At 48.9% G+C, this 25522-nt stretch overlaps 9 protein-coding genes across 9 annotated transcripts; 6 read left to right on the plus strand and 3 right to left on the minus strand.

The window, feature by feature from the left end:
* Nucleotides 1–307: 307 nt before the first annotated feature.
* On the plus strand, nt 308–861 carry FSST1_004234 (membrane magnesium transporter family protein; the record flags this gene model as incomplete). Its single annotated transcript, XM_083223770.1, has 2 exons — nt 308–453; nt 504–861. The coding sequence occupies 2 exons, from the start codon at nt 308–310 to the stop codon at nt 859–861; spliced, it is 504 nt and encodes a 167-aa protein (XP_083087664.1).
* A 597-nt stretch (nt 862–1458) lies between these two features.
* Nucleotides 1459–4488, plus strand: FSST1_004235 (MutS family protein MSH5; the record flags this gene model as incomplete). The annotated part of the gene is made up of 5 exons (XM_083230389.1): nt 1459–1878; nt 2014–2217; nt 2264–2869; nt 2924–3353; nt 3401–4488. 5 exons carry the CDS (start codon nt 1459–1461, stop codon nt 4486–4488), a joined length of 2748 nt encoding a protein of 915 aa, XP_083087665.1.
* A 958-nt stretch (nt 4489–5446) lies between these two features.
* FSST1_004236 (uncharacterized protein) lies at nt 5447–6242 on the minus strand (the record flags this gene model as incomplete). Its single annotated transcript, XM_083230390.1, has 2 exons — nt 5447–5879; nt 5962–6242. 2 exons carry the CDS (start codon nt 6240–6242, stop codon nt 5447–5449), a joined length of 714 nt encoding a protein of 237 aa, XP_083087666.1.
* Nucleotides 6243–6861: 619 nt separating this feature from the next.
* Nucleotides 6862–7827, minus strand: FSST1_004237 (uncharacterized protein; the record flags this gene model as incomplete). Its single annotated transcript, XM_083230391.1, has 1 exon — nt 6862–7827. One exon carries the CDS (start codon nt 7825–7827, stop codon nt 6862–6864), a length of 966 nt encoding a protein of 321 aa, XP_083087667.1.
* A 2269-nt stretch (nt 7828–10096) lies between these two features.
* FSST1_004238 (UAA transporter family-domain-containing protein) lies at nt 10097–11901 on the plus strand (the record flags this gene model as incomplete). Its single annotated transcript, XM_083230392.1, has 5 exons — nt 10097–10140; nt 10217–10433; nt 10522–11173; nt 11238–11818; nt 11878–11901. 5 exons carry the CDS (start codon nt 10097–10099, stop codon nt 11899–11901), a joined length of 1518 nt encoding a protein of 505 aa, XP_083087668.1.
* Nucleotides 11902–13072: 1171 nt separating this feature from the next.
* Nucleotides 13073–14554, plus strand: FSST1_004239 (nucleotide sugar transporter family protein; the record flags this gene model as incomplete). The annotated part of the gene is made up of 5 exons (XM_083230393.1): nt 13073–13312; nt 13382–13407; nt 13484–13500; nt 13582–13922; nt 13985–14554. 5 exons carry the CDS (start codon nt 13073–13075, stop codon nt 14552–14554), a joined length of 1194 nt encoding a protein of 397 aa, XP_083087669.1.
* Nucleotides 14555–15693: 1139 nt separating this feature from the next.
* Nucleotides 15694–18918, plus strand: FSST1_004240 (AMP deaminase; the record flags this gene model as incomplete). Its single annotated transcript, XM_083230394.1, has 4 exons — nt 15694–15700; nt 15777–17281; nt 17347–18467; nt 18537–18918. The coding sequence occupies 4 exons, from the start codon at nt 15694–15696 to the stop codon at nt 18916–18918; spliced, it is 3015 nt and encodes a 1004-aa protein (XP_083087670.1).
* A 1033-nt stretch (nt 18919–19951) lies between these two features.
* Nucleotides 19952–23538, plus strand: FSST1_004241 (cytoskeletal protein-binding protein SLA1; the record flags this gene model as incomplete). The annotated part of the gene is made up of 4 exons (XM_083230396.1): nt 19952–20149; nt 20219–21632; nt 21716–23458; nt 23513–23538. The coding sequence occupies 4 exons, from the start codon at nt 19952–19954 to the stop codon at nt 23536–23538; spliced, it is 3381 nt and encodes a 1126-aa protein (XP_083087671.1).
* Nucleotides 23539–24152: 614 nt separating this feature from the next.
* FSST1_004242 (TLC domain-containing protein) lies at nt 24153–25198 on the minus strand (the record flags this gene model as incomplete). The annotated part of the gene is made up of 2 exons (XM_083230397.1): nt 24153–24662; nt 24716–25198. The coding sequence occupies 2 exons, from the start codon at nt 25196–25198 to the stop codon at nt 24153–24155; spliced, it is 993 nt and encodes a 330-aa protein (XP_083087672.1).
* Between the last annotated feature and the right edge of the window lie 324 nt (nt 25199–25522).

Consider the following 25522-nt stretch of genomic DNA (forward strand, 5'->3'; position numbering starts at 1 on the left):
ATTTCCTTGAGTCTGTTAATTTATTGGGCAGGCGGTTTTGGATACGATACAATGAGTTGAGCGAGTTAGTTAGTTGGTAGTTATCTTAGACATGGGTTTCCTATTGGGTGTATTATTAGAAAGGGAAGGAATGCGAAAGTATTATTGAATATTAAATGGATCTTATTCAGTTTTGAACGCTTCTGTATTATTGTTTAATATCATGCACTTAATTATTGCGGTTGACATTGAGTATGGCACGAAGTTGGTTATTGTTGTGGGTATTGGCGGAGGCTCCATAAGCTTAGTCATTTGTCTTTGGTCGCCCATGTCATCACAGCTCTCTGGCCACGACTTGTCTTCAGGGTACCTACTATTCAAAAACGTCGCCTCGGAGGTTACCCAGCTTCACCACAGCATGACCTGGATCTCTAAAACAGTGACCGTAACTGGTCTTGTTCTTCTTGCACACGCGTAAGTTTACCGTTACTTTTCCAGTATCCACAAGCTAACAATCGTCACAGGTGCTACTCTGCGCAAGAGCACTCTGCCATCTCATCAGCAGCCGTGCATCATGGCCAGCCGCAACCGCTCGCAACACACTCCCTTCCAATCGATATCTCCATCGAAGCCTTGGTAGCAACCCTGGTAGTCGTTTTGGGTCTGGTAATGGGAACCCCGCAGCTTCGACCGATCAAGTGGCATGAGTGGGCTGGGAAGATTGAGCGTGAAGGAGAGGCTGGTTTTATGACTGGAGGTGGTGAGGTGGAGAAGGACTACCGCGGGAATCCCTTCAGTATCCTTGAGACGCGACCTGGATTCGTTGATATTCGCAAACAACGACGCGAATTTACGAAATGGGTTAAGGCTGAGGAGAAGTAAAGACAACATTTTGTATCTTGGGTACAATGTAAAGCGACACTTTTACTTCCTACAGCATCAATGCCCCGATACTCTCGTCTAGCGACGCAGAAAATGATGTGGCCTTGGACTGCTCATAGAAATATGTATAGGTAATCGTCTAATAAGTCATGAAAAGCAATTATCGACGTAAGCAACGCAATTTCTCACCTTCATATAAATGTCTCAGCAATAATGGACGTACCCTTAGCCGCGGTGTACTACCTACTTTTGATCACTGGAAATTGTGACATCAACGGGCAGCCAGGCGGTGAAGGAAGACGGTGCCTGCGCTGATAACTGTAGAAATAGTCGAGCTCTTGCCATCATGCCCTTCCTCATTACCAAAATCGCTGGTCTTCCTGCCTCCTATAGAAAACAGGGAGGCCAATATTATGGAAAATTCAAAAAGCGTCAGGGGAAAGTGCCAACTGTAACCGTCAAAAGGCAACTGCGTCGGTTTGACCTGTCGCGATTCGCATGGCCGATTTTCACCTTCCTCGTCATGCCAGATTCCTTTTCATCAACACCAAACAGTTCTTCTTTTCGTGAAGAGCTGGTAATATCCGCATTCAAGGAATGAAAATTCCCAGAAGATCAGGTTCGAGTGCCTCTAGTTCCAGCGGCCGAGGCCGAGTTCGTACAGCTCGGGGAGGACATGCTTTCACACGTAGGAGTACCCGGAATTCATCTTCTCAATCTGGCTCCTCAGTACGCTCGAGTCCCAATGCTTGCAATTTCGCTCGTCAATACTCAGCTACACCCGAACCACCCATTTCCCATGAACAAAATCCTCGAAGTAGCAGCGAGCCTGTCCAGAATGAAGTTGTCATGGCCATGGACATAAAAGACGATTTCACGATCGGGTGCGCATATTTTTCCACTACAGATGGAATCCTTCAAGTTTCAGAAGATATTTCGGCAGCTTCCTTGGACATTGCTGAACAGTTCCTCATCCATGCTCAGCCGAATAGTCTTCTTGTATCGGCAAGAGCACCTGTGAGTTTTCGTGACCACCTTGAGAAACTCGTTACCCCAGGAGGCAAGTGACTTTCTCGGGTACCTATGATAGGAAAAGTAACTAACAAATTAGCCAAAGATGATACGAGGGGCATCATTTTCCGAGGCTTACAGTCTTCCGAATTCTCGATTGAAACGGCCCACGAGCGGCTTGTGGGTTTGAACTCTCAAGCCCTATCGTCTACCGGAATCGTATTCTCAACTGGCATGGAAGATGATGCCGACGAAGAACCAATACCGGGACATCCACTACCCGAATCGTATGCGTTCCGGTCACTTCGATATGGAGGGTGTATAAATATGAACAGTCCTGTCTCGGTAAGTAAGGCTTTGATGAGATTTTGACTGTATTGACCTTGCCTAGGTAGGATGTGCTGGCGCCTTGCTGGGTGACATTCTTCATCGAAGGTCTGCTGGCTTTCTACCTGACGGGCAGGTAGCTGGTGTTCTATTCCGTGTTACTGACATCCGCATGTTCTCACTCTCGTCTTATATGTATATCAGTAACGATACTCTTTTGTCATTGCAAATTCTCCAAACTGAAATGCACCCCAACAGTCAAGCATTAGGATCAAATACAAATCAGAGCAATTCAAAAGAGAGTCTTTCGGTCTATGGCCTCTTTCAAAATCTGGCTTCTACACCACAGGGCCGTACACAATTGCGTCAAATATTTCTCCGACCCCTGTTAAACATCAATATCATTTCAGAGAGGCAAAGGTCCATTGCAGCATTACTGCAACCTGAAAATGCTGATAAACTGCCACAGCTGGCCTTGACTCTCCGCAAGATCCGGAACTTACACGCTACATTCGCGCAGCTACGCAAAGGTATCGAGTTCCCTTCTGCTAGGCAGTCTTTCGATAAGGGAGTATGGGGAACTATTCACAGATTTACTACTCACGCCCTGACACTCAGAGAACTCATAGCATCACTCAGCGGTAGTTCTGATGTAGTTCTGTTCAAACAAGTAAGTTGCTTATATCACGAGAATCCTCAGAATTTTAGCTGAAGTTGCCCTTAGGTAATTGAGGATATCCAGCCGCCTAGCCTGGTGGCTGTTAAAGAAATGATCGATAAAACAATCGACTTTGAACAATCCAAGACACGTCATCGATCCTCAGTAAAGGCTGGGATCGACCCCAAACTAGACGAACTTAAAAGACAATACGACGGCATGGACAGTTTCTTGACAGAAGTTATCAACCACGTGCACCACGAACTACCGGACTGGGTGCGCAAGTATGTACAATCATGCATTTTCTTACCTCAAATCGGTTTCCTCACAGTAGTGGAATCAAACCCTGCCACGGGGAATGGGCGTTATGAGGGAGAAGGTACTACCCTTGAAGCATGGGAGAAACTGTTTAATACAGACGGTGCCGTATGCTACAAGAACAGCTACATGCGAGAGCTGGATGAAGAATATGGAGACATGTACTGTCAAATCGGAGGTAACAGAGCCGTTCTCGCTTGATTATCAGAGGCTAATCATTCATAGATCGAGAAGTGGAAATCATCCATGGACTCGTCAGCAAAGTATTGAAGTATGAAGAGCTTTTGCTTTCAGCATCAGACATGTGCGGCGAGTTCGATGCAATACTTGCGCTTGCTCTTGGTGCTGAAAAGTACAATTGGCGGGGACCGCAGATTGTGGAAGAAAGTATAATTCACATCGAAGAAGGTCGTCACCCTTTGCAGGAGCTTGTTGTGCCGGCTTTCGTCCCAAACTCCTGCCACCTCGTTGCAGGGTCGCAAAGCGCATCAGAAGTGCAAGGTGACTCGCCCCAGGCTGTAATTCTCACAGGCCCAAACCACTCGGGAAAGAGCGTGTATTTGAAACAAACGGCTATTATAGTTTACCTTGCCCACATCGGCAGTTTCGTACCGGCCACTCAGGCCATTATTGGGCTTACCGAGAGTATCCTTACCTGCATTTCACCTCGAGAAAGTATGTCTGGGGGCGAAAGTGCGTTTGCCAGGGATATGAAACAAGCCGCTTTGTCGATGAAGACTTCTTCACCAAGAAGTCTCGTCCTCGTAGATGAATTTGGGAAAGGAACGAACGGGGACGACGGTGCTGCATTACTGGCTGCACTGCTGGACCATTACCTATCACTCGGGCCCAACTGCCCTCGTCTTCTGGCTGCCACACACTTCCACGAAGTATTCGAGAACAACTATCTTGAGCACCATAGCAGCTTCAGAATTGCGCATATGAACGTCAGACTAGAACGGGAGGCATCATTTGTGGATGACCAAGTCACTTACCTGTTCAACCTCGAGTATGGCCACAATGCGTCCAGCTATGGAGGTAGGTGTGCAGCTCTGAATGGCGTGCCAGGTCCAGTTGTCGACCGTGCTGAGGACGTTTCCCAGCTGCTTGCCCGTAATGAAGACTTGGGTGCGGTTTGTGCTCGTCTATCGCCAACAGATGAGGGTGTTCTAGAGAAAGCAGAGTTGACGGCGCGTATCTTTCTAGGGCAATCATTCAAACGTGAGAGTGAAGTTGAATCAGGCGAGACTGGAGAAAACACCAGAGGTTTTGCCAGGGATATACTGGAAGCTATGCTTTCACCAAACATTTGAGCAGGTACCACCAGAGATAATCTCGCATTAAACACAAAGAGAGTCGTTGCTAGTATGAAAGGAGTTAGGACCAGTGATTGGTCTATGGTCTTCTTGATGTTACTGTAATGCAGTGCCTGCCCGGTGTCAGTCAATGGCTATATATCATTTGATGTTGATGCAGAAATGTCCGCCAGAAACCAACAGTACCCTGGTATGGACCTTTTGATAAATGAATTTTATATGCTTTCGCCGGCTACATCCTTCTCTTATATAGTTATGTTGCATTGTTCGTCGGCTGGTACGAATTCGCCGTATTCAATCTGGACAGCAAGGTCCAGCTCAGAAGTGTGATTGAGTGGTCTAAGACAGCATTAATTTTTGATCGACACTGAATTGTGTTGGCCTAGGCAAAGCGTTGATCATCGACTTATACAGGCTACATCGTGTAACATTGAAGCTTGACGAGCCTGAGAATTGCATTCCCATTTTGTAGGCTCTGCTCGCCTCAACGTCCTACAGCCCATTCCATCGTAGACGTGTTGAGACGTCGGCAGATGGAGGACGTTCCAGCTTGTGTGATAAACCAATGTACTAAGGTCAACCTGGTGAGTGATATGGCCGACATAAAGCATGCGAGCTCAATCCATGAGTGCCATAAAATAGGCCGGAAGAAAGATAGTGTTCAAATATATATCAGGTGTCAAACGTTTAATGTAAGCCAAATTGCAATCCTATATACAACATAAGCACGCTTCATAGCCCGCAGTTACTTTAGCCTGGGGCGCTCATTATATGGTTCATAAATTGGCCGTCAATCACTGTTACCGCCACGTCAATGCCCGCTCTTGGAGTATTCCTTCAAGCTTGCGTTGTTCCCGGAAGCGCGAGCCTGCAAAGTCGGGGATACAACCGAGCCTGCAGTTCACAGTCTACAAGCAATGGCCGTCCGCAATGGTAAACCTGCGTGTTCCTGGATTTAGACCAGGAAACTGAGGAGTGCGATGCCTGCACTGAGACTGGCAGCCCACAAGCCATGGTTGTTAGAGGACGAAGCATGGTTTCCATAGTCCGAGCAGTCATCGCTGGAAACATTTCCACAAGCACGCGAACTCAAACTTGAACAGACAGCAGTCGCAGAGGAAGAACCCAAAGCCTGTCCACCACCCTCAACGGTGGTGCCTCCGCCACCGGGCACAACGATGGTGACACCATATTGACCTCCATCACCAAGGAAGTTGACACATTGATCATAGTTCTCCTCGCAAGCATCAACTGCCGAGGTGCATGCAGCTTCGCTCTCGAAGGTCGCTGCCGCGTAGGGAAAAGCGAAATATGAGTTCGGGACGTAGGATGGTGAAGCGGTTGCTGTGCCGGTGGCCGAAGCTGGAGCGGTTCCTGTACATATAGCTCTGCGGATCGTTAGTTAAGCTATTTAGCAAGGTGCATACGTAGGAAGTATGCCGAGAACATAGAGGACAAGATGATACTCACCCAGAGGGGCAACAGGCCGGTTCGTCATCGGCGTCCACAGCGCATGTTTGGCCGGTTTGACAGCAAATGTCGCGGAATCTCTCGCCAAGCTCCTCAGAGCACCGAAATGTGTTGGCGGGGCATGAATCGTCTCGCTTGAAGATGACTGATGCAGGTGGAATGTAGGCCGGATAGTATGTCGCAGTCGCGGTTGCAGTCGCTATTGCTGGCACCTCTGGGATATTCTGTGCCGATGTTGAGGCTGCGACAAAAGCAAGCAAGAAGCAACTATTATAAAGCATGGTTGAGACGGGGGCTTGCCAACACTGGCTCGAAATGCGTGAGTACTAAGCAGGTAATGAAAAAGCACGCAGGGTCGCAAAATCAGAACTTTATGTTACAGGTCGTGTCGAAAGTTGGAATGTGAATTTGTAGAAAGGAAGCCCCAATAAAATCCTCGTGCTCTCACCTTTTTAGTTTACCTTTCCTCTTGTAATGCTTCCTTGTAAGCTTCCAGGCTTCTAGCAAGGGGTCTAGGATGCTATTCAGTGGGGTTCTCACCAAAGACTTGACCCATAACGTCAAAAGTACAAGGTTGTGCAGCGACCTACGGACCAGCCTGATCGATTACCTTGCAAGGTTACCTATTTATGTCCTTGGCTGCTTGGGCAACACGGCGTACGCGCACATGGAAGCAAGCACTGAGCTGACGGGAGTCTAGTTCAGCATTAGGATGATGTCATTGGTCAATTCAGGTAGTTTAGTTGGCTGAGCAACTCGTGTCACCCATTTATCTCCATAGGTACTAACATGAGTGCTATATAGTTGTATTCTGACCAGTGAATTAACAATTCTATATACATACCAATCCCAGGATGACTGTTAGGTATTTCACAGACTATCTACTTCAACACAATTTCTTCAAACCCCGCGAATATGTGCAAGGACCTGCCGCAATCGATCCAACGCCTTCGTCTCGGAAACTGCTCCAGGGCCTTGAGCTTTAGACTCCTCAACTTCCCTCCGAGCCTCAGCTATCAACGGTTCCAGGTCACCCCAGACATGGTCAGTATATCCAGCAAGGACGTCGCCCCACTGCTGGAGCCAACTGCTCCTCGCTTGGTCGGTGTCTCTTGTGCCCAGGTAGAGCTGTCGTTCAAGCTCCGCTTCACGTCCCGGTTGATCTAGAAACCCAGGGTTGAAGTTTAGTAGATCACTTAGGCTGGGACCAGAGGACGCTGAGTTATTAGAAAAGAGAGCTTCTCGAAGTTTGGCTGCCGCTTCTGGTGTAAGGGGATCGTCATCGGCCTCGGCCTCGGCTATCGGATCATGAGATCCGACCAAAACAGCATCGAGTTCATCTGAATGACCGTCCAGTAGGCTAACAACGGCTGCACCATCCAGCTCCTCTTGTTCACTAACATCTTGTGATGCATGTGTAGATTTTGAGTGGTATATTTGCTTTCGTACTTCCTCATCAAGGTTGGCATTGTCATTGTCATTATCAACGTCCAGCGTGACGTCGGCACTAACAAAATCGTTGAATGCCTGCGCGGAAGGTCCAGAATCCAGATTTGTCATTGAGCGCAAGCTTTCCGCCTGAATTGATGAGCGTAATCTGTGTGAGGATGCTTCTCCCGTACTTGACGAGATCTTGTCAATGCTGTTGCTATTGCTGCCACTTGGGTCAGCTTTTCTCGCTGGCTGTTGGCCATTCAGCTCTGGGCCGCTTCCAAAAGCATCGAGAACTAGTCTCCCGGAAGATTGAAGTCTGTCGACGATGGGAATAGTATTCTCTTTCATGGTTTGTTTTCCTTTTCCCTTCAAATCCAGGGGAGTGTTACCCTCTATAAGGGTTTTTGGAAGTTGTCGATTATCCTGGCTCATCTTTGTGTATTAACTTTCTTGAGACGGTTATGACCCAAAAGAGTTACCTGGCCATTAGTGGAGTTCGTTGAAGCTTTTTGGAATTATTGCAGAATTTTGAATGGAAATTTGATGTATAGGTAGGTAGGTAGGTACGTCAACGTTGATGAGAGGTAGTTGTAGTTCAACCGGAGCACATGTCAAAACGGCCCCGGACGGATGAGCGGGTGCCGATCGGCTCGGTGACCATGAATTGGATCGGATGCCCGAGATACCTAGGTTGAGCCCCTCCTAGACACACTTAAAGAAGGCAATATATGTTTTATTTAGCGATTGCATCAGGAGAAGATTAAGAAATTCACGTAATGCAGTAATACCTAGAAAGTTGGGTATTCACCCTACTGCCCACCTCCTGTTAGCCTAGCCTGGTAGGTGAAGTGACCGAAAGCATTGAATGTATTTAAATGGATAGATTAGGCATTGTAGAGTGCCTGCAGCAGCTAGTACTTGATGGGTCGAGATTTAGGACAGACAGATGTACCAATGCGGAATCAATTTGAGCTTACACTTCCAAAGACAGTTGTAAGAGCAGATAGGTAGGCTGAACTGTTTGGATTGTTGCCCCTCTCCGACATGCTGCTATAAGCATGAAAATATTAAGTCATCGATTCTAGTATACTAGTGGCGTTAAGCCTCCGAGCTGAGCAAATTGACACTACCTTCTATTGTAAAGTGCCTTCCATAGTACTATCTAGCTAGAACCTGTTGAATGGCGTTCGTTGTTGCTTCATCTTTCTTTCGCTCTCATCAGATCATCTTGGGCCTAAAATAAAACCACACACTGAAATAAACTAGATAGATAAAGCCCAAGACGACAACAGTTTGCTTTACGTATGCTTAGAGTCCACCTATCCCCGCATCCATGCATTCATTGATCAAACATCATCTGGTGGCAGCCAAGTTCAAATTCAAGGCCAGACCAAGCTAGGCCACGCCAAAATCGAATCGAATCAAGAATTAAAGCTTGACTGAGCTTGACTATCTACGTCTAGACTACTACCTAGGGAGTAAGTTGTAGACATTCTGCTGCGTCACTTCTTCCCATTTCATCGTTGCTAATTATTAAAGAAGTATTTAGGTAAAGGTAAAGTTGGCAGCCGCTGTAATGCTACCTGCCTTGATTAGTAGTATAAAGCATAATCTCGATTCATACACCAAGGTCTGTAGCCCAGGATTCACAGGCGGAACTCAGTCGATTTCAGATACAATACCAAAAGTCTATAATATATTTTTAATTTCTACTGCTAAGCTCAGTTCGTATAGTAGGTTTATAGAGATTAGTAGGAGGATAAACGCCCGGGCCAATTGATAGTAGGTAGGCGTTGACAAAGTACATTATTATTCAGACTCCGCCTCAACAGTCCTTGAGAAGGAGAAAAGGTCACAACTAGCTCAGCAAGTATCTTCGTGCCTGGGTTCTATGTCGCCAGCTCAGCACAGCATTGCATAGATACCCAGCTCAGCTAGGTCAGCTCGGGCAGCTCTGCGCATAGGTCCCTAGTAGCCTGGTACCTAAACAGCTCGCACAGCACAGCACACTCCAAGTACCTCTAATAGCGCTGGGCCATTCCCTCCACTCCAATGGATCTCATCTCTTTGGCCCATCCGCCCCTCCACTCCGCCGCTTCTGCTCTGCTCCTTCTGTCGGTCGCCCACGTCCACATATCCATCCCGTCATTACCGCTAGGTATTCTATTCTCTTCAGCCTTGGACTCCTGCCGACCCTTCAACATTATACATCCATCCGTCCATCTATCGCTGCCCTTCTCTGGGCCTTCTCTTCAAATTCTTTCTTGCCAGTTCAACTCCACTCAACTCGACGAGGAATATTTTTCGACGACCGTTCATTTATAGATCACGGCGGACAATATCTTGCTAGACCCCACTGCGGCGCCGACAAAAAGACGATATCCAAAACGACACCACCACCGTCCTCCACCCACTCACTCACCACCTTGCATTGCCTTGCCTTGCCTTGCCTGACGCTATCCGTCCACCGCAAGACTAGTCGTGTGCCGTTGCTTAATATCTCTTCGCGTCGTCTCGTCTCGTTTCGCTCAAATCAAGAGCTTTTATTGCTTCCAGACTCTCGACTCCGATCAAACCCTCCCTCCCTCCCTCCCTCCCTCCGCCTTGGCCCCGCCATTCCCACAGCTATCGACTCTGACCTTTGCCTCCCTCGAACTCCAACCACAACCCCTCCTAATCCCCGCCCTCACTGCTCACCAAGATGGTCGATAGCGAAGCGAACTCGCCCACGTGGAAGTTCACACAGTATGTTGGCTATTTCCTATTGCTTCCGGGCCTTTACTCCCATTTGAAGGATCGATTGCTGAGCTTTGTTTCATAGGTGTTTTGGTGACAAGGGCGATGTTGAGGATATCACTGAGGGTATGTCATCACCGCTTGCATCTTCCAAAGCCAGTTCATCAACATCGTATTCTAACCGCTATGCTTGCTCTGGTACAGCCGATATTATTTCGACAGTTGAGTTCGACCATACCGGAAACTACCTCGCTACTGGCGACAAGGGCGGTCGGGTGGTGCTCTTTGAACGAAACGAAACGGTACGTCACCATCCGGCAACATCCTCATGTACCGGCCACGATCGGCTTGGCGATTCCGTAGCATCTTCTCTGATAATTATCTGCGCAGAAAAAAACCTGCGAGTACAAGTTTCACACCGAGTTCCAATCTCACGAGCCCGAATTCGACTATCTAAAGTCACTCGAGATCGAGGAAAAGATCAACAAGATAAAGTGGTGCAGACGACAGAACGCCTCGCACTATCTTCTGTCTACCAATGACAAGACGATCAAGTTATGGAAAGTCTTTGAGAAGTCGCTCAAGGTCGTAGCGGAGAACAACCTCTCTCACGATGTCACACCTGGGAGTATTGCTGGCGGCGGGGGTGCTCCCAAGCCTCTGCCTGCTCATCAGTTCAAGAACGCTGCCGACCTGAAGCTACCTCGACTCACACACCACGACACGGTCGTTGCCGCTGTGCCACGCCGAACATACGCCAACGCGCACGCCTACCACATCAACAGCATTTCAGTCAACAGTGACGGGGAAACCTTTATCAGCAGCGATGATTTACGAATCAATCTTTGGAACCTCAATATCCAGGATCAGAGCTTCAACATTGTCGATATCAAGCCCGCCAACATGGAGGAACTCACTGAAGTGATCACAGCTGCCGAATTCCACCCCATGAGCTGCAACTGGTTCATGTATGCAAGCTCCAAGGGTACTATCAAACTTGCCGACATGCGAGAGAGTGCTCTGTGTGACCAGCATGCCAAATGTTTGTGCACCATTCTTCGGCAACTTTGTTGCGTCCGGAGACTTCTGCTAACTCACTGCTGTAGTATTTGAACAAGAAGAAGACCCTTCTTCGCGGTCATTCTTCTCCGAAATCATTTCCTCCATTTCCGATGTGAGATTTTCACATGACGGCCGATATATCCTATCTCGCGACTACCTGACTGTCAAGATCTGGGATATCAACATGGAGAGACAGCCTGTAAAGACGATACCAATCCACGAGCATCTTCGACCACGGTTGTGCGACACATACGAGAACGATAGTATATTCGACAAATTCGAAGTCGTCTTCTCTGGCGACGCAAAGAATGTAATGACGGGAAGTTACAACAACAACTTCATGATCTACCCTTCAGACCCTGACAAGGAGGTTGAGGTAGTCCTTCAGGCAGATAAGTCTGCCTTCAAGGCAAAGAAGGTTGGAGTGCCTACGCCGATCAATTCGTCTACAAGCCCGACAGCAACCAACGGAAAGAAGGGCGGCTCCAGAGCTGGTAGCCCAGGTGGTCAGGGTCAGCGGATGCGTAAGGAAACAGACGCGGACCAGATCGATTTTAACAAAAAGATTCTGCACATGAGTTGGCATCCGTTCGAGGACAGTATTGCGATTGCGGCCACAAACAATGTAAGTGAAGCTAGAAGACATGTGATAGTTCGGCAGCCTTTACTAACACTATGGGATAGCTATTTGTCTTCTCAGCACTCTAGACCAAGATACCGGCGTTCATCTCGTGGGCATTTTAGCGAGGAAGGGAGTGGCAGGAGTCGAAGCAGCAAGAGCAGGGGTTGCCTCGTCGTCATTAAAGGGACTGGCCCAGTTCTGCTCGGGCACGTTATAGCATGCCAGTGGTGCAGGATACAGCGATGCGACTTAATGCAGCCTACTATACTTTGAAGCGACTTCAGAGAGCGTTGGTCGTGCTTATAGCGAATGCTTCGTGGAAAGAAACAACGCCGGAGGATGCCCTTGGATGTGGCCGCTGAAGCAGTAGCAGGGCAAGGGGCGAAGCTACCGACTACCTATCCATCTATGAAGCAAGCGAATGGACGAGCAGGAGAAGTCACACGAGATGGAGGTGGACGAGTGCCTGGGTTGGTGTTGAGTCGCCACGTGTAGCAGAAAACACAAAGACATCATTGAGAATCAAACAAATGCCACTCGTATTCGACAAGTGACCAAAACTGCCTGCTGGACCCGAGCGTGGCTAATAATTTTCCCTGTAGAGTTAGAGGGAGAGTGGTGTACGAAAGGATTGGATGGTACAAAGCAAGACACGACCGTGCCATTGATGCACAAGTAGTAGATAGATGCCTTACTTCTTGGGCCATGTTTGGGCAAATTTATGGTCAGAATTATGACGGTGAGAGCTTGAATCGTTTGCTCCCTTTTGGAGTCCCGTTGCAGGTAGGTATTTTGATTTGGGCATCACTGAGCACTAACCTACCCTACCTACCTAGGTAGGTAGGTATGCAGTCGGTGAGAGTGAGCTAAGGTTTGATAGAGGTCACTAACTAGCGCGGCGTACCCAGTACAGCTCGACTCGGCCGGATCTGGTGAGCATGCAGGTACAGAGGTACCCCTCAATTGATGCGGGTCGGCATAGAGTCTTATCTGGTCTCTACCAAATAAACCCATCTTTCTTATCCCTGCCTGTCTCGCCCGTTCTTGGCTCTTCTGCATTACCTGGCCTAACAATAGCAACGACACAAGGGCAATCGGTACAAGTAAACTCTTAGTTTGGTCTACCTGTTTGTTGTACAGTAACCATTCGACTCAGCCGCTCCTCCTTTGTCAGCTGAGCCGCTTGTCGAGGGATACGACTTGTCACTCCTTTTTCTGATTTTACTATTAACACGTCCCCCATCCCATCTCACAACGATGGCGACCGAAACACCTTCTAATATCCTCCGCAAGAGGACAGCTGCCGATATGACGGTCGTCCAAAACTCGGTCCGTCGCGACAGCACCTCGCGAGAGTTGGCTAATGGAGATCTCGAACGCGGTTCGGGGTCGTCAATAGCTCAACATATTGCTAAACTAGTGGCTCATGAGGTTGGACCCTCGTTGCTTACAGTTGGGGTGATGTTGAGCTTAATCTTCGGAGGATGCTGTTCCAATGTAGGTTATTACTTACCCCCAACCAATGAGTTGTCTCACACGGACCAAATCAAATATTGACCGGCTTAGGTGTATGCTCTTGAAGCAATCGTCAAGTGAGTTTTACCTTTATGAATTGATTTACTACTTGTAATTCATCCATGTCGTTTCATGCAGCTAACATAATTGTAGTTTTGAACCCTCTAGCGGTACGAAACCACACCCAGTGCCATGTTGTTCTCAAAACAACGGTACGCGCATACAGTGGCCTTTCAGCTAACTATTTGTAGGAACCCTTTTGACATTTGTGCAATTTCTTTTTGTCGCCGTGACGGGATTCATCGCTCAATTTGATACAAATAGTCGGTTCTTTCTTACACCAAACAAGGTCCCTATCAGCCGCTGGATCTTCAATATTGTTCTCTTCTTCACTATCAACCTCTTGAACAACCATGCATTCAGCTACAATATCTCTGTCCCAGTTCATATTATCCTTCGATCCGGTGGAAGCATTACGACCATGGCCGCAGGTTATCTCTATGGCAAGCGGTATACCCAAACCCAGGTTGTTGCCGTCTTTCTCTTAACACTCGGCGTGATCCTGGCTGCATGGTCTGATGCTCAAGCCAAGGTACGTTTTTTTATTTTTTGCTCGGATGCCAATCGCATTTACTGACGCATGTCAAACGATAGGGCACAAGCGAAAGCAGTAGCCGCCCAGCCTTTAGCACTGGACTCTTGATCCTCTTCGTGGCTCAGGTCCTCTCTGCTATCATGGGACTTTACACTGAGGCAACCTACGCCAAATACGGACCTCAGTGGAAGGAGAATCTGTTTTATTCCCATGCCTTGTCTCTGCCATTATTCCTGCCTTTTGCCCCCTCAATGGCCCGAACGTTCTCTCATCTCATGACAAGCACTCCGATGCAACTTCCGGGGATATTTGGTTCTGTATTTACCAAAGTCACGATGCCCAGCCAGATTATCTTCCTCATTACCAATGTCTTGACACAGTATGCTTGCATTCGCGGCGTCAATCTCTTGGCCGCGGCGTCAACAGCCCTCACCGTCACTATTGTTCTCAATATCCGAAAACTCGTCAGTCTACTTCTGAGCATCTGGCTGTTTGGCAACCAGCTTGCTTCAGGTACATTACTCGGCGCTGTCATAGTATTTAGTGCCGGTGGACTATATACAGTCGGATCGCGGAAGAAAGCACCAGCGGAGAAAGACGTTCCGGCTAGGGACCAAAAGGCGAGTTGACGTATTTGCATTTCATCGTTTCCATGCATCAATCTGCCAGGGTGGGCTATAAGGGAGCTTAGGAGGCGTATCTGGTTCAAAAGGGTTCATAAGGAAAAGTGAGACGGTACTCAATTAGTTGGTAGACTTTGGGCTCGGGTCAACATGCTGGAGCAACAACTCCTGACAAACAGCAGCAAGTAACGAGAGGCTTGCAGGCTTGCAGGCTTGTGCAGACAGGACGTTAAGAGAATCCCTTTCGGCAGCCTTTGAGATGCTAGAAACTGCTCTATAGAGACCATTGGCCGGCGTTTCCAATGATATAAACAAAGCCGATAGAACTTTCAATAAAGCAAGAATGACTTCTATAGATACCAGGTGTAGTCGAATAACAACAGAACGGAGACGAATAGGTCACAGCAGTACTAAGCCTAGGCAGGTTCCCCAGGAACTAGAGGCAGGGTGTTCTATCAATGACCAGGGGTACAAAATATGACATTAACACGGAACGATATACCGGGTTCCAAGGAGTGGAGCTGAACAATCGGAGAGATTAAACGTTCGCGTTACATCGTACACTTCGAACTGAAAGTAACAGCTTGTACGGATCTATTGTTTATACTTACTATGCCGTCTTTAACGGTTGTTCTTTGTCACATCTCGCTTAATTATGTACTCTCCCCGCTTATAACTAGAGCCTAGACTATCGGGATTGTTTGCTACATCTCCTTACTCGGAAAGGGTTGGTGATATGGGTAACTTGGTGGCTTTTCCAGCTATCGCGCAGAGCTTCAATTCGATACCTGTATCTACACTTACTTTGTAGATGCCTTAACGGGTTTAGCTCACTGGAACTTTAGAGGCAGGTCAGTTCCACCAACGCATTGTCCCACCATGGCCCGCTGGAAACCCTGGTGCGTCACACCGTCATACCTTAGTACCTTTAGTAGTATCATTTTCACAGGATCCTCAGGTCCCATTGCCTTTGCCTTTCTCGCTGCGGGCACGCTCTTTCTGTCATTCTGAAAAACAGTAGCCCATTGTGAATACCTGGACTGTGTTGAATCAAAGAGCACAAGGCCTTATTCATCAGGTTAGGTCTTCGACTATAGCTTTGACGTTTAATTAAAAAGAAGAAGATACTTGATCGAGGAACGGCCATGCCTGGTACGTAACTCACAGCCCAACCTGCCCCTCCTCTGCTACACCAATCCGATATCACGGTCCTTGATAACGACTGCAGTAACTGGAAAGTCTGCTGACCAAACGAATATCGCAGGCGGTCCTATCTTCGAAGAAAGCGAATCAACCGCGCTTGATGTACGAGCACGGGAGTCAGATGAGGAGGTAGACGAGACCAGAGATGGTGGTGCAGCTGGCCATGGCGCCTCGCACAAAGACGCTGTATCTGATGCAGGCTCGCACAACGGGGACGACGCCGAAGAGCTCGAAGATGGAATGCTTCTTCGCGACCTGCCAAAGCGAACCACGTTTTATGATCCTGTCGCCGAGCGTCAGATGAGCCAGACGGACGCAAAATACTTCTACCACCGAAACAAGGCCGATGTGCGAGGCGCTGGTGGGGCTGGCATCCAATCTATACCTCAGAGCCCTTTTCTCAATTCTGGTTCTCGCCCTGCGACTGAGTATGGTGCCGATTCTTTGGTGCTAGACTCGAGTGGTCGTCGAGTTGATTCCTTCCCTCCAGGCCTGGAGATGCCGAATCCTGCCATTGACCCCACGGGTTTCACTCAATCGCCTACAAAAGTAGAAGAAGCGCAGCATGCCTCATTTCCACCAAATGATTCTTCTACCTTCTCTCATGCACCTCAGGTAGCCCAAGACCCGCGACTTCCTGATGGCTCTAGTAACGGGCTACCTTCTGGCGGTCTTTTCGACACTGAACCTCATATCACGTCGGAACTGAGTGCCATCTCGAAAAACATCCAGAGAATCCTGGATCTCAGGCGCAAATATGTCTCACTTTCTAACCAGGGTCCAGACGATAACCCGAGAGATGATCAAAATTGGGAAATCTATCCCCCTCCACCTGAGCCTGCGTGGCGACAAACTTCAAGACAGGCAACAAGCACCACGGAACATGTACCTGGCCAGGAGAATGCTGGTACGAATGGAGCGAAGGAAGCATCTGGATCTACACCCAAAGATGTGCCTCACGATCACCACGAGGGCAAGCGATCAGCAAGAAGGCGAAAGCCGGGTCAGGATATCGGAGAAGACTTTGACATGGCAGATGTATTGCCTCTACCTGGAAACGATGGACGTTCGTACAAGCTGGATGACAGCGGAGTCTATCAAATCTTTGAAAACGATAATGCACCTGCACCTGCGATCCGGGTTCCCACCATCAGAGAGTTCTATATGGATCTAGATGACATCCTAGACGTGTCTTCTGATGGACCCAGCAAGAGCTTTGCATTTCGACGTCTTCAATATCTTGAGGGCAAATTCAACCTATATGTCCTCTTGAATGAATATCAAGAAACAGCCGACAGCAAGAAGGTTCCTCATAGAGATTTCTATAATGTCCGAAAGGTCGACACCCACGTTCATCATTCTGCATGCATGAACCAGAAGCATCTGCTACGCTTCATCAAGAGCAAGATGAAGAAGTTTCCCAACGAAGTTGTCCTATTCCGTGATGGAAGGCATCTGACTTTGGCTGAGGTCTTCGCTAGTATTAATTTGACTGCCTACGACTTGAGTATCGATACTTTGGATATGCATGTAAGGCTTACTTCTAACCCAAAGAAAAAGTCGACTCTTGAGAAACACGCAACTAACAACTTCAGGCTCACACTGATTCATTCCATCGATTCGACAAGTTTAACCTTAAATACAACCCAGTTGGGGAGTCTCGTCTCCGAACTATCTTCCTCAAGACGGACAATTTCATTCATGGCCGTTACCTTGCAGAGATCACCAAAGAGGTCATTTCAGATCTGGAATCTAGCAAGTACCAAATGGTGGAGTGGCGCATCTCTATCTACGGCAAATCTATAGATGAATGGGACAAGCTCGCCGCCTGGGTGGTTGACAACAAACTCTTCTCCCACAACGTTCGATGGCTTATCCAGATCCCTCGCCTGTACGACGTTTATAAAGCCAGTGGTTTGATGGAGACATTTGAACAGGTAGTTAAGAATGTCTTCCAGCCACTCTTCGAAGTTACCAAGGACCCGTCCAGCCATCCAAAACTCCATATCTTCCTTCAACGAGTAATCGGGTTTGACAGTGTCGATGATGAAAGCAAGATTGAGCGTCGTTTGTTTAAGAAATTCCCTGTGCCAAAAGTCTGGGATACTAAGCAGAACCCCCCTTACAGTTACTGGATCTACTACCTCTACTCTAACTTGGTATCCTTAAACTACTGGCGAAAGAAGCGCGGGTTCAACACACTTGTGTTACGGCCTCACTGTGGAGAAGCTGGTGACAGCGAACACTTGGCTGTTGCCGCCTTGTGTTGCCATAGCATTAGTCATGGACTTCTTCTTCGGAAAGTGCCTCTTCTCCAGTACATCTTCTACTTGGACCAGATTGGCATCGCCATGTCGCCGTTGAGTAACAATGCTCTGTTTCTGGCTTATGAACGGAACCCTTTTCACCAGTACTTCAAGAGAGGCCTCAACGTCTCACTGTCAACGGACGACCCTTTGCAGTTTGCTTTTACAAAGGAACCACTGATCGAGGAATACGCTGTTGCGGCGCAAATCTACAAGCTTAACTCGGTCGACATGTGTGAGTTGGCCAAGAATTCTGTCAAGCAAAGTGGCTATGAGCTGTCCATCAAAGAGCATTGGTTGGGACGTGGCTGCAATAAGCCAGGAAAAGAAGGAAATGCCATGGTCAAGACGAATGTTCCTGACCGGCGAGAGGAATTCCGTTACTTCACCCTGATGCAAGAGCGAGATGTGTAAGTTACAACACTCGAACTTCCCCTTCTATAGTTTGAGTGACATGGCACTGATGTGTAAGGCTGCAGACTGTCGAAATATGTCACCTATAACGCTACAAACGAACCCTCGACGCAAGCTACTGGCAACGAAAATAAAATGTCAGAGTCCGTGGCGTCCATAACTGGACAGGTTTCTGGTATGGGCTTATCGGCGGGCAACGAAACTGCCGATCCCGAGGTGCCTCCTCCAGCTGGGATCACGAAGGTCGCATCACAGATTGGATTGTCAGCTACTCGAGAACAGACGTGGCCCAGTGATGGTATGGCAGATCACCATCTCTCGGGAAGCGACCCAAGAATGTTCCCGGGCATTTTTACTCCAGGTCACCGTACTGGTAGCATGCGGAACCTGGCCCAAGCTAGTGATGACAGGGACACTGCAGATGATGTTTTCGGTCCAGAGACTTGATCTTGGTCTTGATCTACCACGACCATGGTTTAATTCTGAAGGGCGTAGAAAATTACGAATATATTACTAGTGTTGGATAGATTGAATGAATAAACGTCCCAGGCTTCACAAGGGCGCTGTATAGACGGTGATGATTGTAAATCAGCATTACTGCCATGCCGAACTCATCACTAGTTTGGTAGTTGGAAGTGTTGTAAGCAACATTGAAGGAGGCGTGGAAAGTTTGAGTGATGGGTAAATCAGGAACAAGCGCTGAACTGTAAAAGACAACCCTTTGAAGTACAGGACATAATAATAATAAGGCCTTGCTTGTTGTCATCTGTGTCTCTCACCCTAGAGCTCGAGTCTGATACAGGGCACAGGGTAGTATCGCCAAATTTTGCACCTACTACCTATTCAATAGGGTACGACTTCTGGAGAGAATTTAAGCCCAACCCGCTTGTCCGCTGCGTGACCAGGATAAAGGAGGCATTGTTCGGTCAGCCAGTCTACTTCGTAGTCTCCTCTATTCGATTAGGTACCAAGAAGTTTTATCCAAGTATCATATAAATGCAGAGCTAACTGGGCCGAGGTCTTCCGGGTGAATATCCCATCACAATAAAATATTATATATTTGTATAAATAAAAATCGTTGTACCTACTGCACAACTTAGGTAGGTTGGTATGATGGAATTTTATGTATACCAGCCCCATACGGTAACGTCGGTTGCTGTTCCACTGTTTTTGGACCCCAACTGCTCCAGTGCAATTAACACATAGTGGAGCTACGAGTTATTAGGCTTAACTTAGTAGGGAGACAGGACGGTAGGTATACCTGCCTCGATCTATCTAGTCGTTGCTTGCTTGCTCCTCAGACAAACGACGCACTGCGTCACTTCGCATCGCATCGCATCGCATCGCCGCCGCGTTTTGTTTTCAACCAACCCCCTTCCCCATTCCCTTCAATCCTTCCCTGTAGCTGACCTCAAGGAAACCTGTATCGAAGCCTATACGTAACGGTGCAGCTGTCACAGCCAATTCACCACCTTTCGACATGGGGTTCCTGGGAGTGTATCGGGCTCTCTACGACTACGTGCCCCAAGCCCAGGGTGAGCTCGCCATTAACGATGGGGACTTGCTTTATGTTCTGGATAAGAATGAAGACGATGGCTGGTGGAAAGCAAAGAAGAAGGCCGGGGCGGACGACGAGGAAGAGCCAACCGGCCTCATTCCTGGTAATTATGTCGAGGAGGTAAGCTATCTCGAATAATCCGTCGACGTCTACAGCATTGGTACTAAACTGTCTTCTTTACTTTTCAAGGCCCAACCTGTAGAACATGCTCGAGCTCTCTTCGATTATACGCGTCAGACTGATGAGGAACTTTCATTCCACGAGGATGCCATTCTGAACGTCTACGATACGTCGGATCCTGACTGGATCTTGACCGGTCTGGACGGCGAGTATGGCTTCGTCCCTTCAAACTACATCGAGATGGGAGCAGCTTCCGAAACTGCTCAACCTCCTTTGCCATCACCACCGCCGGCGCTTCCCTCTAGACCGCCAGCACCTTCAATCTCTGAGCCTGAACCAGAGGCGGCATCTCCGGGCCTACCGAACGAAACTGCGTCTCCTCCCCCGACTCCTGCCGCTGCTATTGCGGGTGTAATGCACAACCGGTCGGTTTCTCAACAATCTCAGCCATCCGCAACTCCGCGACAGCCACCCGCAGCTCCGCGACAGCCACCTCGCGCATCCGTCACCTTCAGCGAACCCCCTGAAGCTGAGGATGAGCCTGTCCGATCGCCAACCCTACCCGCCCGACCAAGGGTTCCCGCTCCGCCATCACCTTCTTATGACGAACCTCCTTCTCCCGCATACAACCGCAGCTTTCAACAAAGCCATATAGACCCAGACCGGCGCCAAGATGTCGAGCGAACCCCTGGTGGCTTCCACATGTACAACATCAACGAAATGATCTCTGTTATGGGCAAGAAGAAGAAAATGCCTACAACTCTTGGAATTAATCTTCTGACAGGTGTGATATTGGTTGCTCCTGAACACGCTTCCGATGGGCCTTCTCAAGAATGGACTGCCGACCGCATGACACATTACTCTCGAGAGGGAAAGCATGTTTTTATGGAGCTTGTACGCCCAAGCAAGAGTGTCGACTTTCATGCCGGGGCAAAAGATACCGCAGAGGAGATCGTTAGTATGCTGGGTGAGTTGGCTGGTGCCGTGCGTTTCGGAGATCTGCGTGAAACAATTATAGGAAATCAAGGCAGCAGTGGTGGCAGCGGTTTGAAGAAGGGGCAGATTCTATATGATTTCATGGCCCAAGGTGACGACGAGGTGACTGTCGCAGTTGGAGACGATGTGTTTGTTCTTGATGATACCAAGAGCGAAGAGTGGTGGCAAGTTCGCCGGCTCAAGAATGGTAAAGAAGGAGTGGTTCCCAGCAGCTATATTGAAATTACAGGCTCCGTCGCCTCGCCTTCGTCTGGCGGCATCAACTCGGCCAAGTCACTCGTCGAACAAAACCGTCTCGAAGAAATCAGATTGACCAAGGCAGCCATACAGGCTGGCAAAGAACCTCAACAGGTAGGACCGGGAATGCCTCTCCCGGAAAGGGGCAGCAGCCTCACAGCACGAGAAACTGGTAGTAATTCGGGACAACAGCGGAGTCGTCGAGAAAATGAACGAAACGACAGCGGTAACCAAAGCCGATCAAAATCCAGTAAGTGGTATTACTTCGCACCGTGCTCTATACACGGTATCGAATCCCTCGACTTCGATCATATTTCTGACTTGACTTCTTAGAACCGGACTCGTCCAAGGTTCGCACCTGGACCGACCGATCCCGCTCTTTCAGCGTGGAAGCCCAATTCCTCGGACTAAAGGATGGCAAGATTCATTTGCACAAAATGAACGGTGTCAAGATTGCAGTTCCTATCACAAAGATGTCACGCGAAGATCTAGAGTATGTTGAAAACTTCACAGGTATATCCTTGGAAGACGACAAGCCACTGGCCGACGTCAAGCGAGCCAGGTCTGCCGAAAAGAAATCCCCGGAACGAAGCCCCACAGCTGGTGCGACTATAGACAAAGATCCGAAGTCCGACTACGATTGGTTTCAATTCTTCCTCTCCTGCGAGGTTGCCGTGGGCTTGTGTGAGCGTTATGCACAAGCATTTGTTAAGGACTCTATGGACGAGAGTGTGCTTCCCGATGTTGATGCCACCTCGCTGAGAACCCTCGGGATTCGCGAGGGTGACATTATCAAGGTCATGCGTACTTTGGATGCGAAGTATGGCCGTAATCGCGGTGGGAAGAGAGGAGCAGCTGATGCGGCTGATGGTGAAGGGGGCTTGTTCTCTGGTCCTGGCGGTGCATTGCGAAATAACACTCGCAAGGGCCGTCCTGCACCAGCAGTACAAACAAGCGATGTTGTTGACGCCAGTGCTTTCTCTCGAGGCGATTCATCTAAGAATGGCGAAGACGGTGCTAAGTCGCCCTCACCGGCAAGCCCCTCCAACAAGAATTCCGAGCCCCGTCAAGCAGCTAGTACTGGTTTCGATGACGACGCTTGGGATGTCAAGCCGAGCAAGCAACAATCGCCACAGCCTCCTGCTGAAACGAACCAAAAGCCTGCCCCTGAGCCAGCACCTGCATCATCACTTCCTCCAGCACTGACTGGTTCCATGCAAGAGCTATCTCTGCTGTCGACACCCCTCGAACCCACCAGGACAGAACCAGCACCGGCACCGGCACCAGCACCGGCCCCCCCTCAGGCACCTGTCATCTCTGCGCAGCCGACCTCCTCAGCACCCACCGGGGCTACCCCGTCGTTCTTCACATCTGTCGCGCAAGCAAGGCAACGCCCTACTCCGCCACAAGCGTCCTCCGGGGGCTCTCTTGTTCCACCTCCACCTCAGCGGCCCCTCTCGGCACCACTGTCAGCTCAGCCAAGCGGTTTCGCGCCTCCTCCCATGATGCCCCAGATGACAGGTGCCCTGCAGGGTCAAGTTGCTCTTCCTGGCCAGAGCCTGAGTGATCTTACGCAAGCTCGCTTGCAACAACAATACACGGCTCAAATGCAGCAACAGCAACCCCTTCAACAAATGCAGCCCAGCATGACTGGATTCCCTGGACAGCAAGTCCCCGGACAGATGCCTTTCCAAACTGGCCCTGGACAATTCATGCAACCGATGATGACAGGGATGCAGGGACAGAACCAGTTCATGCCGATGCAAGCTCAACCCACTGGTTTCCAACAATCGTTCCCTGCCACGCAGTCGATGTACGGTGCTCCCACTGGAGGCATCAACAGCTATCTGCCGCCCGCTCTCGAACCACAGCGAACTGGCATGCCTGGTTTGCTTCCTCAAGCAACCGGAATGTCGAACATGGGTAATATGGGCGGCATGAACAACGCGCCAACCCCCCAGCCCCTGCAACCACAGCAAACTGGACCAGCTCCTCCTGTTCGATTTGGCGTGACAAATGACGCTAAGAAGTTGGCCCCTCAAGCGACGGGGCGAAGGGCCAACCTGTCGCAAGCAAGTAAGTCGATATTCCCAGCTACTTTGTGCTACACAATGCTGACATTATTCATAGCTCCCCAAAATCCTTTTGGATTCTAATTCAGGAATCGCCTATAACAATCGGACGTTAGTGGCCGCGTCGTTTTGCAATCTGGCGAATACTCTGGACACATCTCTTCATATCTTGTATGCGTGCGTCGACTTTATCAGGCAGGATCGCCTTAGAGTCGAGCGCAGAATAATAGTACTATATTCATGACTGCTCCCGGCCAACCTGGATCAGTTTGTTCTCATATCTTAATCTATAAGTCTATGCAAAACCATGCGTTGATATCTAAACATGTGACAATCCTCAACATCATATCGTTGCTCTTTGATAGATCGATCAAACAACCAAACGCAAAGGATAAAACAGAGAACGCGAAAGCAAAAACCATCCTACACTCCGCACCTTGCCAAAAGACTTGACGTAAGCTCCAAGATTAGCTGTAAGCACACAGTGACTGCGAGCCTAGCTGGGTTCAGCAAGGCTTTTATTGTCACTGACGTTTCCTCTTCAGCAAGTAAAATCATGGCGAATATTGACCAACTGATGCATAAACCTGAGGACCAGGACTGTGGCAGAAGAAGATCAAAGCAGGCGTTAATACCCGAATACTGGGGAAATGGACGCTAGACTATGTGCAGATATATGTTGCCAGCTCTCAACTCGTTCAAGCCTTTCGTCGACGACCGCCACTGGCCTTGGATTGCCCTGTTGCCACGGACGAGAAGTCAATCTCGGCCTCGGTAATAGGGCTTTCTTCAACCTTTTCGTGTGACTCGGAAGCCGGATCGAAACGCTTCCGGACGGCGCGAACCATCATGAAGAACCAGTAAAAGTTGAGACTGTTCAGAGTAACGTTGCTTGCCAAATACGCAACTCCAATCCACATAGGTACCGTAGAGTCTGGGTGAGCGAAGGACATGGCGGGCATCATGAGAGCCTTCGTGTCAGGGTTTACGTTGATGGCAGACCACACGTCGCGGTAGACACGGAAGGAGGAATATGTTCCGTATACAAGGCGGCAGGAGAAGAAAGTGAACAGGAGGGCGATACCGTTATACAATTGCGCCTTGGTACCAGTCATGTTGAGCTTGTCCATGAACCAATGAACATTGAGGAATGGAGTAGAAAGTTCCCAAAGGATAAAGACACAGGCGTAGTGGTTGAGAAAGGGGCGCTGTAGAATATGTGTTAGTGTTCACGGTTCCATGAAACATGAAGCGGACGTACGAATCCCAGTGAGTACACAAGCAGCGCAGCAATCGCATGCGCGAGTGTTCCTATACCAAAGACATCGAAGTTCAGACTGGTAACGACGAGATCCCAGAGAAAGTACCCAGCGGCAAGGGCTTGGATAAAGCCAGCGCCACCAGTATAACCCCAAATGCGCTCCTCCCAGTTCATGTTGCTCATCTCGGTATCGACAAACATGACCCATATAGCCAGGGCGTTAATCAAGCAGCTCTGGACCATGGAAACAACATGAGCATCCCAGTTGAGGCGTCGCTTGCGGGACAGCTTAGAGTAGTGCTCCGGAGCTAGAAGATTTGAGATCCATGGCGAGATTGGCCAAAATATGACGGAGTATAGCAGCGCGGCAGCAAGGACTTCGTGAACGTGTAATGGTAGAGTCGGAAGATCGAAGTAGTCGGCAAAAGGCTGTACCTTCTCGGACAGCCATGCAATAGGCGGCAAAGGAAATGGATCCTTCATGATGGTTTGCGTGAGCTGCTTCGATGGTAGGTGCAGGGAAGATCGAGGCCAATCTCAAATTTGCCAGAAGAGAGGGCGAGGATGTAAAGAGAGAAAGAGACCGAGGCAATGCGATGCGAACCAAGTTATGCTTCCATTGCAGTAACTTAAGTGCCCGTACTCTAGGAGGTTAGCAGGTATCACGTCTGTTGGGGGAAGCTCACGTGGGACAACCACGGGCAAGGGTCCGCTGGGAGGGTCCGTCTTAGATCTACGAAGTACTAACTCAGTGCTTATGTATCTCTGTCTTTGTATCTTTAATCCGTGATTCGTACCGTGCCGCAA

This window comes from Fusarium sambucinum, chromosome I (genome assembly GCF_050947815.1).
Source record: "Fusarium sambucinum isolate potato_lamoka chromosome I, whole genome shotgun sequence".
NCBI lineage: Eukaryota > Fungi > Ascomycota > Sordariomycetes > Hypocreales > Nectriaceae > Fusarium > Fusarium sambucinum.